General features: G+C 63.0%; 1 protein-coding gene across 7 annotated transcripts in view; it reads right to left on the reverse strand.

Annotated features, from left to right (window-relative positions):
* Nucleotides 1-10,408: 10,408 nt before the first annotated feature.
* Nucleotides 10,409-14,787, reverse strand: part of WNT7B (Wnt family member 7B) — a 55,265-nt gene continuing 50,886 nt past the window's right edge. For all 7 annotated transcript variants that reach the window (XM_089921453.1, XM_089921454.1, XM_089921455.1 and 4 more), the window contains one exon: nucleotides 10,409-13,631. In XM_089921453.1, the coding sequence (XP_089777579.1) occupies nucleotides 13,568-13,631 (64 nt within the window). In that variant the 3' untranslated portion in view covers nucleotides 10,409-13,567. The remainder of the gene's footprint in view (nucleotides 13,632-14,787) is intronic.

Genomic DNA, 14,787 nt, shown 5'->3' on the forward strand with positions numbered 1-14,787 from the left:
GGAGACCAGCCAGGGCTGCTCCGAAGGCTCAGCCAGGCTCTGGGCGGGGGGGGGGGGACGACGAGGGAGGGGCCGGAGGCTGAGCAGAGGGCCTGGTGGGGCAGGGAGGATCAGAGGGTAACTGGAGTCCCCGCTGGGTTCCCACGCTGGACCGCGGGGCAGGTGTGGCCTCGGGGTCAGCGAGCAGCGGGAGGCTGGGGAAAGCCGGGTGTCTGGCCGGGCCGGCCGCAGGAGCGTCAACCAATTAACCTGCGCTCGCCCAGGGAGATGCTAAGAGGATTTGCCTTTTGTCTGGCTAATTATTCTGCATCTCCACTTTTCCTTTCCTGGGGAGCTCAGGCCCTTCCCAGAGCTTTAATTAAAAGGAAGCCGATTTCTCAATTACCCCAAGGGTGGGGCAACCGGTGAAAACCCCAGGGGTGCCCCTCCTGGGTCCAAGCAGAGGGTCTGGGGCGTCTTCCCAGGGCGTGGGATTATCACAGGCGAGGATGCTGAGGGCCCAGAGGGGAGCTTCTGTGCTGAGGCCCACCGGCGCTGGCTCTCGGGCCCCTCCAAGCTCCAAGGCATCCCCGGTAAAAGGCGGGAGCCCAGGCAGCTCACAGAAGTGGGGTTGTGGCTGTGATGCGGCCGTGACTGCCTCACAGAGGGGAGCCAGGGACGTTCCCCGGCCCGGGACAACAGGGCCGCTTCCTGGGCCCTACCAGCCCTGATGGGTATGGAACAGGGGTGGGGTCCGGCCTGTGAGTCACCCCACACCCCTCCCCTGCCCTACTGGACACCCGGAAGGGTCAGAGAATGTTCACAGCTCAGGGGGAAGAGCGCCAGGCCGCGGAGACCAGACTGCTTCCCGTTCTGCCGATGCCATCCCAACCGCAGCCACCAGCAGGCACTGTCGCAGGCCTCGCTCGCCCTCCGCCAGGCCCCTCACCCCGCCTGCCCCGCGGAGCACTGCGTGCGGGAGTCTCTCTCCCCTCGACTCTGCTCGGGCCCATTGCGGCGTGAGCCCTTGGGTGCCGACAGGAGGACAGCATAGCCCCTCACAGCCACTGGGATGAGTTGGCTGTGGCTGGGCCCCTGGAGCCCCTGCTCCTGCCCTTGTCTGTGTAGCACCTGGGGCTTCCTGGAGGAGGTGACTTGTGAACTGCTCTTAAAGGATGCACAGGAGTTTACCCAGCAGAGAGGATTGGAGGGTCACCTTGGGAAAGGAAAAGCAAGCCGACGGGGCCGGGGGAGCAGTGGCACCAGGGAAGGGGGGGCCTGAGGTACTGTGGGTTGGAGAACGGGCCACTCCGGCCACGGTCATGTCCTGTGGGACCCCGGGGAACCACTGGGGCGTTCAAAGACCTAGCAGCCATCGAGGCGCTGAGGACGGGGGCCCGGGCCAACCCCTCTCTGGCCCCCAGCACGGTACTACTTGGGCGTGGTGTGGGGCTCCTCTGCCCCGCTCGGGGGGCTGCTCTGCGGGGAGTGCTTCTGTTCACATGTTCATTCATTCCTTCCCCCATGGATGCCTCACGTTCTCCTTCATTCATTCATTCACTGGTCCTTCTGTTCACCCATCCCATAGTGCATTCTTCCACTCGCTACTTTTGGGAGGTCTGGGGCAGGTGCTGGCTATGCACCCACGGAGGAGAGACCTTCCTGACAAAGCTGACAACCAGTAGTGGCAGACGCACCGAGAACCCAGGGCCGGGGGCCTGAGAGCGTCCATCGGATCTGACCCCAGGCATCACCAGGCCATGCCAGGGGGTGACCGTGCTTTTGGGGTTGTCCAGGCTCGGCAGTTAAGCCATGCACACTCTGGACCCAGGCCTTGCTGGCCTCCCAGAGCTCTGCTTGCACGCTGTGGGCACCAACATGCCCACCTGGGCTTTCCTGCCCTCACCCTGGGCTCCGGACGTCCCTGCCCCATCTCCGCCAGCCAGATCTGGAAAGTTGAACTTGGCCTTAGGAAGCTGGGGGTGGTCCTCTGAGTCCCACAGCCCTGCTTCCCATCAGGCGCTTCCCTCTGGGCCCTGGGTCCTTGTCTGGTTTCTTTGCTGGGCAGCTCCATCCGGCAGGACCAAGCCTTTCTCACTTCCAACCAGGAGGCCTAGGGTCGTGGTGGTATGGGCAGGTGGGCTGCACCGTCGCCTCACGGGATCAATCAGCACTGAGGCCCCACCTGTCCATGGGGCACAGGGGACCAGGCTCTGTCTGGACCTCCCCTCTCCATGGGGTGACAGCCAGCAGTGGACAGCAGCCGGACCTCCCGGGAAATGGCAGGTGGGTCTCCCGCCGTAACCCTAGGTAAGCCAGCCCGTACCCGGTAACAAGGCGTCCTTGTACCACCTGCTCTGACCCACGACCTCCGTGGCTAATTAGCATGCCTAAAAGCTCTCAAAGCATTTCTGGAACTTGTCTTTCATGTGACAGTTTCACTCAGGGACGTTCGAGCGCAGAACCTCGACTTTGGCAGAACCTAGACTTTGGTTTCCTGCTGGGACTTTGGGTCCCCGGCTGAGTCGGGGGTGATGGGACTGGTGCTGAGCTGCTCTGTCCCAGGCCACCCCCAGTTTGCAGAAGCTGAGAGCCCAGTTTCAGGGAGCCTTTGTCTGGGGGGGAACCCCTGGGTTGGCAGGCGGGGGCCGGGGGACCAGCGCGGCCTCTCTGGCCCAGGGCAGATGGCGTCCCTCTCCAAGCCTTGCGCACCTTCCGTGAAACTGTGGGGCAGGACTTCCTTCGTGGTTGTCAAACATCTTTAGTAGCAGAGACCTTTTGTTAAACTAAGCCTTCGGTGGAACCCCAGCTTGTAAAAGCGGTCGCGGCCGAGCTGTTCTGCAGGGGCGGGGCGCAGGGCCCAGAGCCTTGCCCCGAGCAGAGCCTGGACCCCTGCTCTGAGCCCAGGGCCACAGGGAACACGCCCCAGTGTCCCCTGCCCCTCGCTGCCCCCATCTAGAAACAAGGTCTGAGCAGGAAAGAACTGCTGGTTCTGTGCCCGCCCCCGAGGTCGGCCACGCCAGTGATTCAGGCCCCAAGCCCTTCTCCCTGCACACACACTGGCTCTGAGGGGGAAGAGGGTTTGGGATTTAAACCACCGAGAATGCTCCTCGGAGCTCTGCCTGGCTGTGTGCACAGGGATGGCAGGGCCTCCTCTCAGCCTTCTGTTTGATTCGGTTCAAGAGTCATCACGGAGCCCTACGGTGTGCGTGGCTCCAGGACACGATGGAAAGAAGTCCAGCCTCTCGTTCTTCTCCGGAAGGATCTCTCGGGCTCTGAGAATGGGCTTAGGGCCCCAGCGTGGTTCCTCCAGCTGGGAGTGTCCCTGGGTCTGGCACTCAGCCCTCTGTTCACTGGGCAGCCCTGACATAGAGTAGATGTGCTCACTGGGCAAAAGCTCCCCCTGAGCTCCTAATCCTGTAGGAACCTTGAACCCAGCCAGGACCTCGGGCCTGGGGTGGGAGTTACTCTGTTGCTAGGGCTGCTAGACGGGTCTGCTTAGCATCGCTAAGCAGCTTGGTTTTGTTTTTATGTATTGTTGTTTTCTGGTATTTACGGCATTTTCTCATTGAACCAATGTCTGGAAAACCTCCACCCATTGATTGGGTCAACAAAACATTGCTGTATTCCTGCTATGCCCTGGGCCCTGTCACTGGGCCTCGCTGGTGACAAGCCAGCAATGGTTGGACATGCCAGTGGAATCAACCGGAAGTCTGGGGGACAAGCTCAGTGAGAGCCCGCTCCGGGGACGGGGCAGACAGCGACGTGGCCTCTGCAGTATGGAGCCTGGGAGGGTCTCTCTGAGCTGGTGACCACCAAGCTGAGACCCAAAGCAGGAGGACAGCCACACGGAGGTGTACTAGGGACTGTTCCAGGCAGAAGGCACCTCATCTGCCCCACCGGCAGATCAGGGGGCAGGAGGGATACCAGGGGTTGCGGGCAGACCCTGGCCAAGTTGAGGGGAACCAGAGGGTCCTGGGCAGGAGGGGCTGGGTGGGGACAGCGCAGAGTCGGGAGAGTATTAGTAGCCACTGTTCACTGGATGTTCAGTCCTCACCAGCACTGTCCTGCTGGTAAGGACCTCGAGAGGGAGAGCCCTCGGAGGCGTGGACCGTGGTGACCCCGACCAGCCTGGGGCACGTGCTTCTTCGCTGGCACACAGCCCGCAAGTGTGAGCCAAAGCCAACCCGGGCCCACACTCCACCCCAGAGTGGCCCTCACAACCCAGCCAGCAGTCAGGCCCAGCGGGCTGGGATGCAGCCAGGAGCTCTGCGTTTCTCCCGCAAACCCCAATTCGGGCAGTAACAGCCGCCCTCTGACTTGTGGACTCCCCCACCAACCCTGCACTCTTCTTAGAAGGAGCTGCCTCTGGTGGGCGGGGTCTGGGGAGTCCACCAGCCCAGGCTGTCTGTAGAGGGCTGAAGAGTTGCCTCAGAGACATCCAGGTCCTAATGCCGTGCTTGTACGTGTTTCCTTACATGGTACATGTGATTAAAATCAGAATCTTGAGATGGGAGATTATCCCGGATTATCCGTGGGCCCTAAATGCAGCCAAAGGGGTCCTGAGAGGGAGCAGAGGGGCTCCAACACACACAGGGGCGCAGCCACGTGAAGACGGGGCAGAGAGAGGCGGGAAGATGCTGGCCTTGAAGGCTGGCGTGACGCGGCCACAAGCCAAGGATGCCAGCAGCCACCAGGAACTGGAAGAATTCTCCCCGAGCACCTCCCAGGGAGGTGGCCCTGCCCACACCTCGACTTCTTCGGACTTCTGGCCTCAGAAGTAAAGCTGCCCAGCTGCGGGGGTTGGTTAGAGCAGCCGTAGGAGAGAGCGCCCGGCCTCCTCCTCGGCACCCAGGGAAGGGGAGCCCGGGCTGCATGTGTCTCCCCTGGGGTGGGAGCACCTTGGGGTGTCTTCCTCACGCCCGGGACGCAGAGCAGTAGCCAACAGGGGCAGCCAGAGCGGCACCCCCAAACGGGGCACGTCTGCCACTCCCCACGGCTGACGGAGGCTGGTCTGAGGGCGACTGGGCATCCGGAGCAGGGGGAGACTTCGCGGGAGGCCAGGGTTTCCGTGGCTGCTGAGGGGAGAGGGGCCTGGGGCCTGGGGACAGCGCTGGTGAGTGGGGACCTGGGAGGCCCCGGAGCACAGGGCGGGGGCCGCAGGAGGGCGCGCTGGCTGGGGAGTGCGGGGACCGGCCAGCCTTCCCCTGAGCCAGCGCGGCTCAGCCAAGTGTGTGCTGCAGGCCCCAAACCCGCCACCCGAGCCCTTTTAAGAATAAGAACAAATATTTGTGTTGCATGTTGTGTGTGTTGGGGTTTAGTTTTCTTCTCCAGGCTAAAAATAGGCGCATCTCGTGTCCCTGCAGGGATTCCTGCCCCGCCCGCCGGTTGGTCCTGGCCTGGCGCTCCCAGTCTCGTGCCAAGTTGTGACTTAACTGCTGGTGACAGGAGCACGACGGTATCAGAAAACGATTATGGGGTCAAGGCACCCATTACAGCCCTGCAGGAGGCATGTCAGCGCCAGGCCAGCCAGGCCAGGGGCCGCATCGGGGTGGGGGGCAGCCAGGAGGGGCCTGGACACCGTCCCGGCCCCGCCTTCACCTGGTGGTAACAATAACACGCCCCCCGACTAACAAGGAAAGAGACAACGCTAACACAGCCGGGGCAGGGGTGGCACAGACGGGGTGTCCTGGCAGAAGCCACGTCCCAGCTGAAGGGTGACCAGGAGCCACCAGGGCAGGGGGAGTATCAGCCAGAGGGAGCAGACGCCCCAAAGAAGGGCTGAAGGAGGGGCTGGAGATGGTGCAAGGGGGCTGCCGCCAGGTGGTGTGTTCACACCGCAGGCCGCGGTGCCCGGCTGCGCTGCGCTCCAGGGTAGAGCTGGGGCGTGAACCTGGAGGTCCTCAGGAAGGGGGGGTGGCAGGCTGTGGGGAGGGATCCCCAGGGTGGGGGGACATGCTGGGTGCCACCTGCAGGAGCCTGCAAGGGCTCAAGGAGGTCGATGGCCACCCTGGCCTGGGACACAGTGATTCGGAACCACAGACGGACTTGTGGCCCTGAGAACCCCGTGAGGGGATGGAAGGGGACCCTGAGCCCCTGAGTCCCAGCCTCAGTCAGGGGCCAGCAAAGGGAGAGAAGCCCCGCAGGAAGGAACCAGAGGGGGGAAGGGCACCAGCTGAGGAAGACTCCGAGGACAAGGGAGAGGTTGGGACCCGGGGCCCCCAGACCCTGAGGCTGCGGTAGACCACGGTCATGAGAGAAACTTGTAAAGAGGCGAGGGCGCACCGGGGCAGGGTTCTTGGTATCCTCCCAGAGCCTGTGGTGCCCGCCCCAGTCAGGGCTGGCAAGGCCTCTCCGCACAGGCAGAGGTCCCCAGGGAGACAGCCCTGCTTTCCCCAGGGGAGGGTGGGAGGGGCCGTCTACTCCACAGCCCCCCACCCCACCCACGAGCCTGCCCGGGGGGAGAGGCATTGAGCGGGGTGGGCGGGAGAGGGGATTGCCAGTGTCCTTGCTTGGCTGCCGGCCGGGGGGCACGTCTGCCCTCTGTCCCTCAGTGGGACTGGATGCTGAGGACAAGGAGGGGGAAAAGGCTGAGGACTTCTTCTGGGCGCTTGGCTGGACCCTCCTCACAGCCCCTGCACAGGCACTCTCGTCCTGTCTTACAGAGGGGAAACTGAGGCACGGTCGGCCAAGTTCACAAAGACAGGAAAGGATCAGACCCAGAGCCCCTGCTGTCAGCATGCTCCCTGGCCCAGCCAGACGCCCCCTCCATCCGCAGGCCACCGGGGTGAAGAGGGGCCAGGCCCTCTGCGCAGGAGGCAGGCCTGCGTGCCGGCTCCTCCCCAACCTCTGCACGCCCTGGGGCGAGTCCCTGCTCCCTGCACCTGAGGGGCAGCTGCGTGCTCAGCTCCCCCAGTCCACCGACCGTTCTCTCTCCTCCCGGCCTCTGGCCTGGCTGGTCCCTCTGCCTGGAGCATATTCTATGTCTCCCCTCCTTGTCTCCATCAAGTGGTAGCTCACCCATGTGGCCAGCTCTGACCACCCACCCACCCATCTTACATAACCTGCCTTGGCTTTTCCTAAGCCCCGATTACCCTCTTCTACAAAGAACCCTTTATGGTTTATGATGTTTATTACATGGCTAATAGATGCTCGTTGTCTCATGTCCCCTGCAGACTGTCAGCTCCCCATGGGCAGGACTTTTGCTGCATCGCCAGCGCCTGACACGCAAGAGAGGCACAATAACATTTGTCAAGCAAATGAATAAGGGTGAAACGAGGCTTCTTGCCTCCAGAGGAAACTTCCTGTGAGGCGCAGGAGAAGAGGACCTGGGCAAGGCAGCCTTCCCAGAGCCCGACCCCATCCATCTGCACCCCACCCGGGCCCTCTTCCAGCCACAGCACCGGGACTCCTGGAACCCTAGACAGAAAGTGAAGACTCTCAGCATCTGAGAATCAATGAAGTCAGAATACCGTGGAGGCTCCCTCTCCATCATGTGGAGATCAAACCATGCTTGAATTCCTGCAGTGATAGGGAACTCCTTGCTTCCAGTAGCTCAGGCAGTGAGAAACTCCTCCTAATGTGGCCTGAGGCCTGCCCCCCACCAGACCTCCTAGGGTTGCCCCAAAGTCTCCTCAGTGAGCGGCGCTGGCAGGCCCTTTCCACTAGAGCCGGGCTGCTGAGATCAGGGAGGGCCCCCCCGCCACCACCCCGGCCGTGTGCACGCCCCCAGCTCCTGGAGACAGCCCTGGTGACTCAGCTCCATCGCCACCAGCTGCCCTCCCTCTCCTAGAGTGTCTGCTGTTGAGATTTAATCGATTCTCCTTCCCTGGGAACCCAGGAGGGGAAGCCAACGTTAGTCACCCCTTCTGTGTCAGGACCCATCGACAAGGCCATCCCCGCTTCCTCAGCAGGCAGGGTGCCCCCTGCCCGCACTGGCTGACAAGGAGAAGCTCAGAGTCCTGACATCAGCCTTGGTGGTGCAAAGCGGGAGGCAAGGGGGGCTCAAGCAGCGGGGCCCATCCTGGATCTGGTGAGCAGCCAGCCAGAGGGCAACGGGCAGCCCGGCCTCCAGGCCCAGCCAAGGTGTCGAGGCGGGCAGAGTGGCTTCAGGAAGGCCCCCAGTGCCCGGCCCTCCCCCCCCACACCCCTCCCAGCCCGATGGCTCTTGTTCGAGAGACTTCTTTATGGAATGGGGGCGCTGTAGATTGCAGCCTGGGTGTCGGGGAAGCCAGCTGGCTTTGTCCAGAAAGCATGGGACCATGCTGGCCCCGGGGGCAAGGAGGAGCGGGGACTGAGCGTTCCTGACAAATGCTGGAAGCCATGAGACTCAAGGGCAAGGTTCCCTTCTGTCCTTCCAGAAACCTCCGGAACCTTATCAGTGGTGGGGCAGCTCTCCAAGCTCCACTCTCCCCACTGCCCAGCCCCCATACACTCCATGCTGCGGGTCCCACCCTAGACCCTCACCCACCTCCGTTGCTGACCCTGGAACATCTCTTTTCCTCCTGCCTCCCTCCCGACCCCTCCCTTTCCTTTGAGGCCTCAGCCTAGAGGCCGCTCCTCCGGGAAGCTTTGCCGACAACCCCACGCCCCCTCCCCACCCCCACCCCAGCCCCAAGGTCGGTACCCTGCCCCTCTGCACTCCCAGGCCCTCCTCCCTCCGCTGCAGCCTCGGGGATACATGGCGGGCGGTGGGGGGATGCACACTGAAGGCACCTGATGTTCATCCTTCTGTCCCCCATCCTGGCCTGGGGCTTTTAAGGGAGGACCTCATTTCAGGCTCATTTCTGGGACCCCACCATGTCCAGCCAAGCTCCGGGCCCCGAGGAGATGTGCGGTGATGGATGAGGGGAAAGGAATGCGGGGAGGGGTGGCTGCACCATCCCGTCCTGCTTGGCGGAAAAAGAGGGGCTCGGGGACCAGAAGTGAGGGTTTGAGCCCGAAACCAGGGGAGGGACTTGGGCAAAGCCCCCCAGCCCACTCTGGGGCTGGGGCGATGCAGGAGCCGCTGGAGCAGCAGAGCGGCCCCAGCTGCGGCCCAGCTCTGGCAGCTCAGGCAGGCAGCTTCCCGAGCTGCAGACCCCTGGAGAGGCCTCCACGTGAGTCCTGCCCAGCGTTACCAGCGAGACCCCACACTAGGCTAGTCTGGAAGGAGTGGAGTCCCAGAGGCCACCGCTGGGCCTCAGGGTGTGTGGGCTGGCCACCCATGGGGGACGAGCGAGGCCACCTGTGTCCACCTCCTGGAGGGCGTCTCGGCCCCGGCTGCCCTGCCGGCCACTGGCCTCTGCCTGCAGGGGGAGTAAGAGGACTCCTGGTCCTGGGCCTGCACTGCCTGCATCTGGGCTGCTTCCTTGCGAGGCTGCAGGGGCAGCCGTTCTACAGCATCTCAGGTGGCTGCAGGATTCCAGCTGTGCTCAGAGAGGCATGCAGCCCACCAGAGGACAGGCCAGCCAGGGGGGGCTGGCCAGGCAGCTCTGGTCCGGGCGCTGCTCACCCCTGGCATCCCAGGAGCAGCGCCCGCCCAGGGGAGGCTGCAGGTGGGCCCTGAACCCCCTTCACCAGTGCATTTGGTGGACCACCTGCCCACCTCCCAGACCTCTGCTGGGCACTGCTGTGGGTGCCAGGCCTGCGACTCCCTGGGAGCTCTGAGACCTACAGGTTCTGATTCCCAAGAGTCCTGGGACGCCCAGGTCACGCAGCTGAGTCCCCAGGTCCTACAAGACCAAGGACCTGATGAGCAGGCGGGGGCATCAGAGAAGGAAGGTGGGCTCAAGCTCCGACCAAGAGGAGAGAAGGGCAGGGACGGCAGCAGGTGAGGTCCATGGTCATGTTCAGCTGAACCTCCTGGCTCCCGGGGGCCCTGCCCCAGCGCCATGCCTCCTGGGGGACGTGCTCTGCTCAGAGGACCTCACAACTTCCTGTTTGCCTGAGTGTCAGGGCTTCAGTCCCCACTCACCTCTCGTCCCCCTCCTGGGCCCCTCAGGCCCCCTAGACCACAGCTGTGCCGCCCCAGGCCCACCCAACCCAGGTCACCTGCCCCTTTTCCCTTCACCAGGCCCACAGCCAGCCCTCCTGACCCCTCCCCACCTCCCGGCTCTAGGCGTTATGAAGTTCACTCAGGTATCTAACCCAGATCCTGCCTGCTACTTTTTAGCCCTGTCTTCCCTGTTCTGTGCTCGGTGAAGAGTGAGTTGCTGTCATCTCCTCCCTGAGACCTGCCTCAGCCATTCTCTTCCCACTCACCTCTGTGAGGCCTTGCACAAGGCCCCGGGGCCTCAGTTTCCCCTCGTGGGAGTTGGCATATGAATTGGGTGGAAGGAAGATGCCAGAAGACACCTGAGTTCAAACCCCGGTTCTGCCTCTCACCAGCTGGATGACCTTGGACAGAATACTGTATTCTCTGTGCCTCAGTTTTCCTATCTATAAAATAGAGCTAGCACTGACCTATCTGGGAAAGGGGTGCTGTGAAGGTTATGGGTAACCGTGGACCAGACCCAGCGGCTGGCGTGGTGGAGGGCGTTATTCAGTATTCCACAGGCCTGCTCACTTCCAAGGGCCCTCAGCCTGCTGGGGGAGGGGGGTGGTCCCAGCAATGAGACCTCTGCCCATGAGGACAAGAGCCGAGATGGAAGGTGAGGGAGGACAGAAGCCCCAGCGAGCTTGTTGGGGAAGCGGGGGCATTATAGGGAAGAGGGGTGTGGGCAAGGGATGGTAGATGAAAGAGCATCCCTCGCACAAGGCACAGCTGGAGCAAAGGCTGGGCAGCGGCTGGGGGCAGCTCTGGGGAGGGGAAGCTTGCTGGCAGGGCCGGGGGCCTTGTGTGGGGGGTCTCGGGCTGTAGGAGATGAGACAGAGGGTCAGGAAGGACTTCAAAGGCCACAGCAAGGAGAGAGCCTCTGCCCACCATGGCCACAGGGCCCCTGTGGGCTCTGCCCACTAGGCAGCAGCTGAGTGGACAGCCTGTAGGGGGGATAGCGTGAGAGACCTCAGTGCAAAAGCTCGGCCTGAGAGCAAAGTGTGGGCAGGAGTGTCCTCCAGACAGAGGAGGAGGGAACCCCAGCCTGGCTGGACAGAGCTGGCTCCTCTGTGTCCATCCTACAGAGGGGGAAATTGAGGCTCAGAGGTGTGGAAGAGCCGGTCCAAAGCGCTTTCCGTCTCCTGGGCTGCGTCAGTCCGCAGCTGCACCCCCAGAATGGGCTTCCTGCTTAAGGCAGGAGTGGAACGAAGACCTGGAGCCCCTGGGGGTCAAGGCCAGGCTTGAACCACCTCCTCCCCGCCCCGGGCCAGACCAGGGTCTGGCCTCCAGCAAGCCTGAATGAGTGAATGAACAAGTGAATGAATGAATGAATGGGTGATGGAGACGTTGCACTCAAAACTCCAGGCCCCCCCTGCTAGTGTCCCCAAATCCTACTCAGGGAAGCCCACATGACCGCTCCTGCCTCGGTGATTCTGTGCTCTCTCCGGCACAGAGGGAAGGCAAGCCTGGAGAAGGTGCATCCCGGGCAAATTCAGAGGCAGGATGGCACCCGGCATGCCCGGGGCCAGCAGAGAGAGATGGGCCAGAGCCACGGGGGCGCAGGTGTCACTCTGGGGGCAATGAGCCACCGTGTGCTGGGGGTGTAGGGCTGCCTGGGGAAATGCTTCTGAAATAGTAGCCTCAGAGGTGGAGCCTGGGGCTGAGGGTCAGGGGGTGCCCCAGGCTGGGCCAGGCAGTGTGGGCTCGAAGCCTCGGGCAGGGCCCCTTGGAGGATGTGCTGGGCGGCCCTGGGAGGCCGGGGCTGGGGTTGAACCGTAGCCAAGAAATAAGTACAGTCTGGGCACCGGGGCCATGGCATTCTCAGAGCTCTTTCCTCATTCCTGGCCCTGTGGGAGTAGCCGGACCCTGGTGTTCCGCTGTAGCCGCCACCGCGGATTTGCTTACCGTCTGGTGGGAGCAGGGGCCTCCTGCCAAGCACCCCCCAACCCCCCGGCCCAGGCCTGGCTCAGGCCCCACAGAGCCTGTTGACCCCCGAGTCCTGGCCCCGGCCACCTCCGGCTGCCACATGGGGAAACTGAGGCCTTCTGGGGGGGGGGGGCGCACCACGGGCTGCCGTGCCCCGGGTTGGGAGGCGGGAGGGACAGGGTTTGGACTCCAGATTCAGGGCTCTCTCCTGTCTCCCCCTGGAGGGGCGCACCCTCCTCCAAAAGCCCACCTGGTGGCCCCTCCGCAGGGATCTGGGTCTAGGGCCAGGCTCTGTGGGTACCCAGGCAGACGGGTCTGTTTGATCAGCGGTTCTGCCTGATGCCAGGCTGCCGGGACAGCGGGCAGTGGCCAAACCGGCCCCACCGCATGCCTTCCGGCCCTCAGCAGGAATGCCATTCATCCTTACTGCTCACACGGTTAGTTACTGCGGGCGGAGGCCGGGCCTCTGGGGAGAAGCAGCAAGGCCTGGTGGCCAGCCAGGGGCCGCTGAGCTCCCAGGGACCTTGGTCTGCCTTCCCACACCTGGAGAGGGCAAGGAGCGCCCCAGGGGGGCACTGGAGTCAAAACCCGGCAGATACAACTGGACAGACCCACGGGGACCCTGGGGACAGACCCCTCCTGGGGTCAGAAGGGGAAGGAGGCACAGAGGGGGTCAGATGGGCCCAGGGCCTCCTGGCTGCGGGTCACCCACCCTCAGGCTCCCGCTTCTCCTGAGAGTAGCACCCAGCCCCGCAGCCCTAGTCGGCTCGTCACGGGGCCGTGGCCCTTCTGTCCCTGCGGCCTGACCCAGGCTGTCCAGGGAGGCCTCAGGGTCTGTGTCCAGCTTCCACCAGTGGCCCTTGCCAGATGGGGACAGGCTAAAGCTTCCTGTAGGTTCAGCATGGCAAGCCCCTCCCCTCGCACAGCACCAGCCCAGCCCGCACAGAGGCGCGAGGGGGAGCGGGGCTGGGCTGGGCCTCGGTGGGCCGCTCAGGCATCTCCCCGCCCGCCCCAGAGCTGCAGAGACTCCGCACACTCACTTCTCTGATTCCAGCTTTATTGGAGCCGAGCGCTCCCCTCTCGGGGAGGCCAGACACAGCCCATCAGAACCCCAGCAGCTCTCCTGAAGTGAGGGCACTGCAGAGACACGCAGCGCCTCAGCCACCCCCGTCCCTGCCTGGGCCACGCTGACACCCCACCCCCACCCAAGGGAAGGGCTGCTGCTGACAGACTGTTAGGGGGTGGCGGGGTCTCGGCGGCGGCACCTCGTAGCCGAGGGACAGTGCGCATGACTTGGTGGCATCAGGGGCCCCAAGGGTCCAAGGGTCTGTTTCAAGCAGGAGGAGGAGGCTGGCTCGGGGACAGCGCGGCCACACCCCGCCCCCCAGCACCCAGTGTAGGTCACAATAATTTAAAAGACACTATAGACATTTCGACGCTATATAACAATATAAGTTAACCAGGTTCCTTGGCAGAAGATGCTAGGCCTATGGACTCGGGGGTGTCCTGGGACCCAGGATCGGGGGGGAAGGGGACTGGGGGGCATTCACAGTGGTCTGGAAGCTCCCAGGACAGCCGCTGTTGGTGGAGCGTCCTGGCATCAGCGAGGCAGGCAGGGTGGACGCCAGGGCCAGGGCCCAGGGTCACTCACCCCAGGCTAATGTCCGGCCCACTTGGCTGGTCAGTAGCCTGAAGACATTTCCACGGGTTTCTGTGAGAAAACACCCTAAATTCAGAGCAGGGACAAGTGCATGGACAGTGGTGCACACCAGCCTTTCTGGGCCCGGACAAGTTGTGCCTCAGTCTCCCCAAGGTGGGTGGGAATAGTGTCAGAGGACCCGTCCAGTGCCAAGTCCCCGGGCCCCAATCTCTCCCTATCCCGCACACAGTTTAAAACCAAGCAGGACCCCTTTCCATTCCCGTTTCCCAGGTTTCGGGGTGATTCGGACCTCAAGGGAGGGTCTGCGTGGTATGGGGACCACAGGGGAGTGTCTGCTGGCACAGCAGCTGGGAACCCAGCAGAGCAACGCCCTATCCGAGTTTTCTCAGCATCCGGGCCAGGGCAAAAGGACCAGGATTGGGCAAGAAGACCACAGGAGAAACTCTCAAAGGCACCTCGAGGCGGGGCGTGGACCCCAGTGAGGCTGGCAGTGGGGGGGAAGAGCGTGGCCAGATTTTTCAAGGCATGGGGGCTGCCCCTCACCCTGGGCATCCCCAGAACATGTCCTTCAGGGTCAGGAGGCCTGGTATGGGGGAGCCTCCACTCACGGCCTTGGGGTCTCTGGCTAGTGCTTGAGCCATTCTGGGCCTCGGTTTCCCCATCTGTCAAGGCGAACACCCCTGAACTATCCCCCTTCCCACCAGCTTGCCCCAGCACAGCGCTGTCCTGGGGTTTCGGCTGGTTCCAGGGTGGGAGGGGGCTCTGTAAACTAGGGGGTGTCAGGCTGGCGGGGGACTGGAAGGGCACCAGCATTAGGGAGGGGATGCAGCACTCCTGGAACCTGACATGGGTGACATTTTGATTTGCTAGAGCTGGTTTTCAAAAGAAGGAAAGGAAGGGCCAGAGGTGCCTGTCCGTGACTCTCCTCAGAGGCCGTCTTCGCCATGTCAGCCACCAAGCCCCTGCCCAGCTCACATGGGGACCACGTGCACCGCCACCTCCCCAGGGACAGGGCCATACACAGGGATGCTCCCCAGGGTACCCAGGGCCCAAAAGAGGAAGCAGAGAGCAGCAAGGGGATGAGCTAACACAGAGTATGGAGTTAGGACCGTCTATGCCTTAGTGCTAAAGTCCTCTTCTGATACTAAGAAAACATAAATAATTTTTGTCAACATTTGCCCAAACCACCCTGGAGCCCAGTGACTGA

This window comes from Delphinapterus leucas, chromosome 11 (assembly GCF_059928025.1).
Source record: "Delphinapterus leucas isolate spDelLeu-1000000601 "Yukka" chromosome 11, BTC_Dleu_Yukka2, whole genome shotgun sequence".
Classification (NCBI taxonomy): Eukaryota; Metazoa; Chordata; class Mammalia; order Artiodactyla; family Monodontidae; genus Delphinapterus; species Delphinapterus leucas.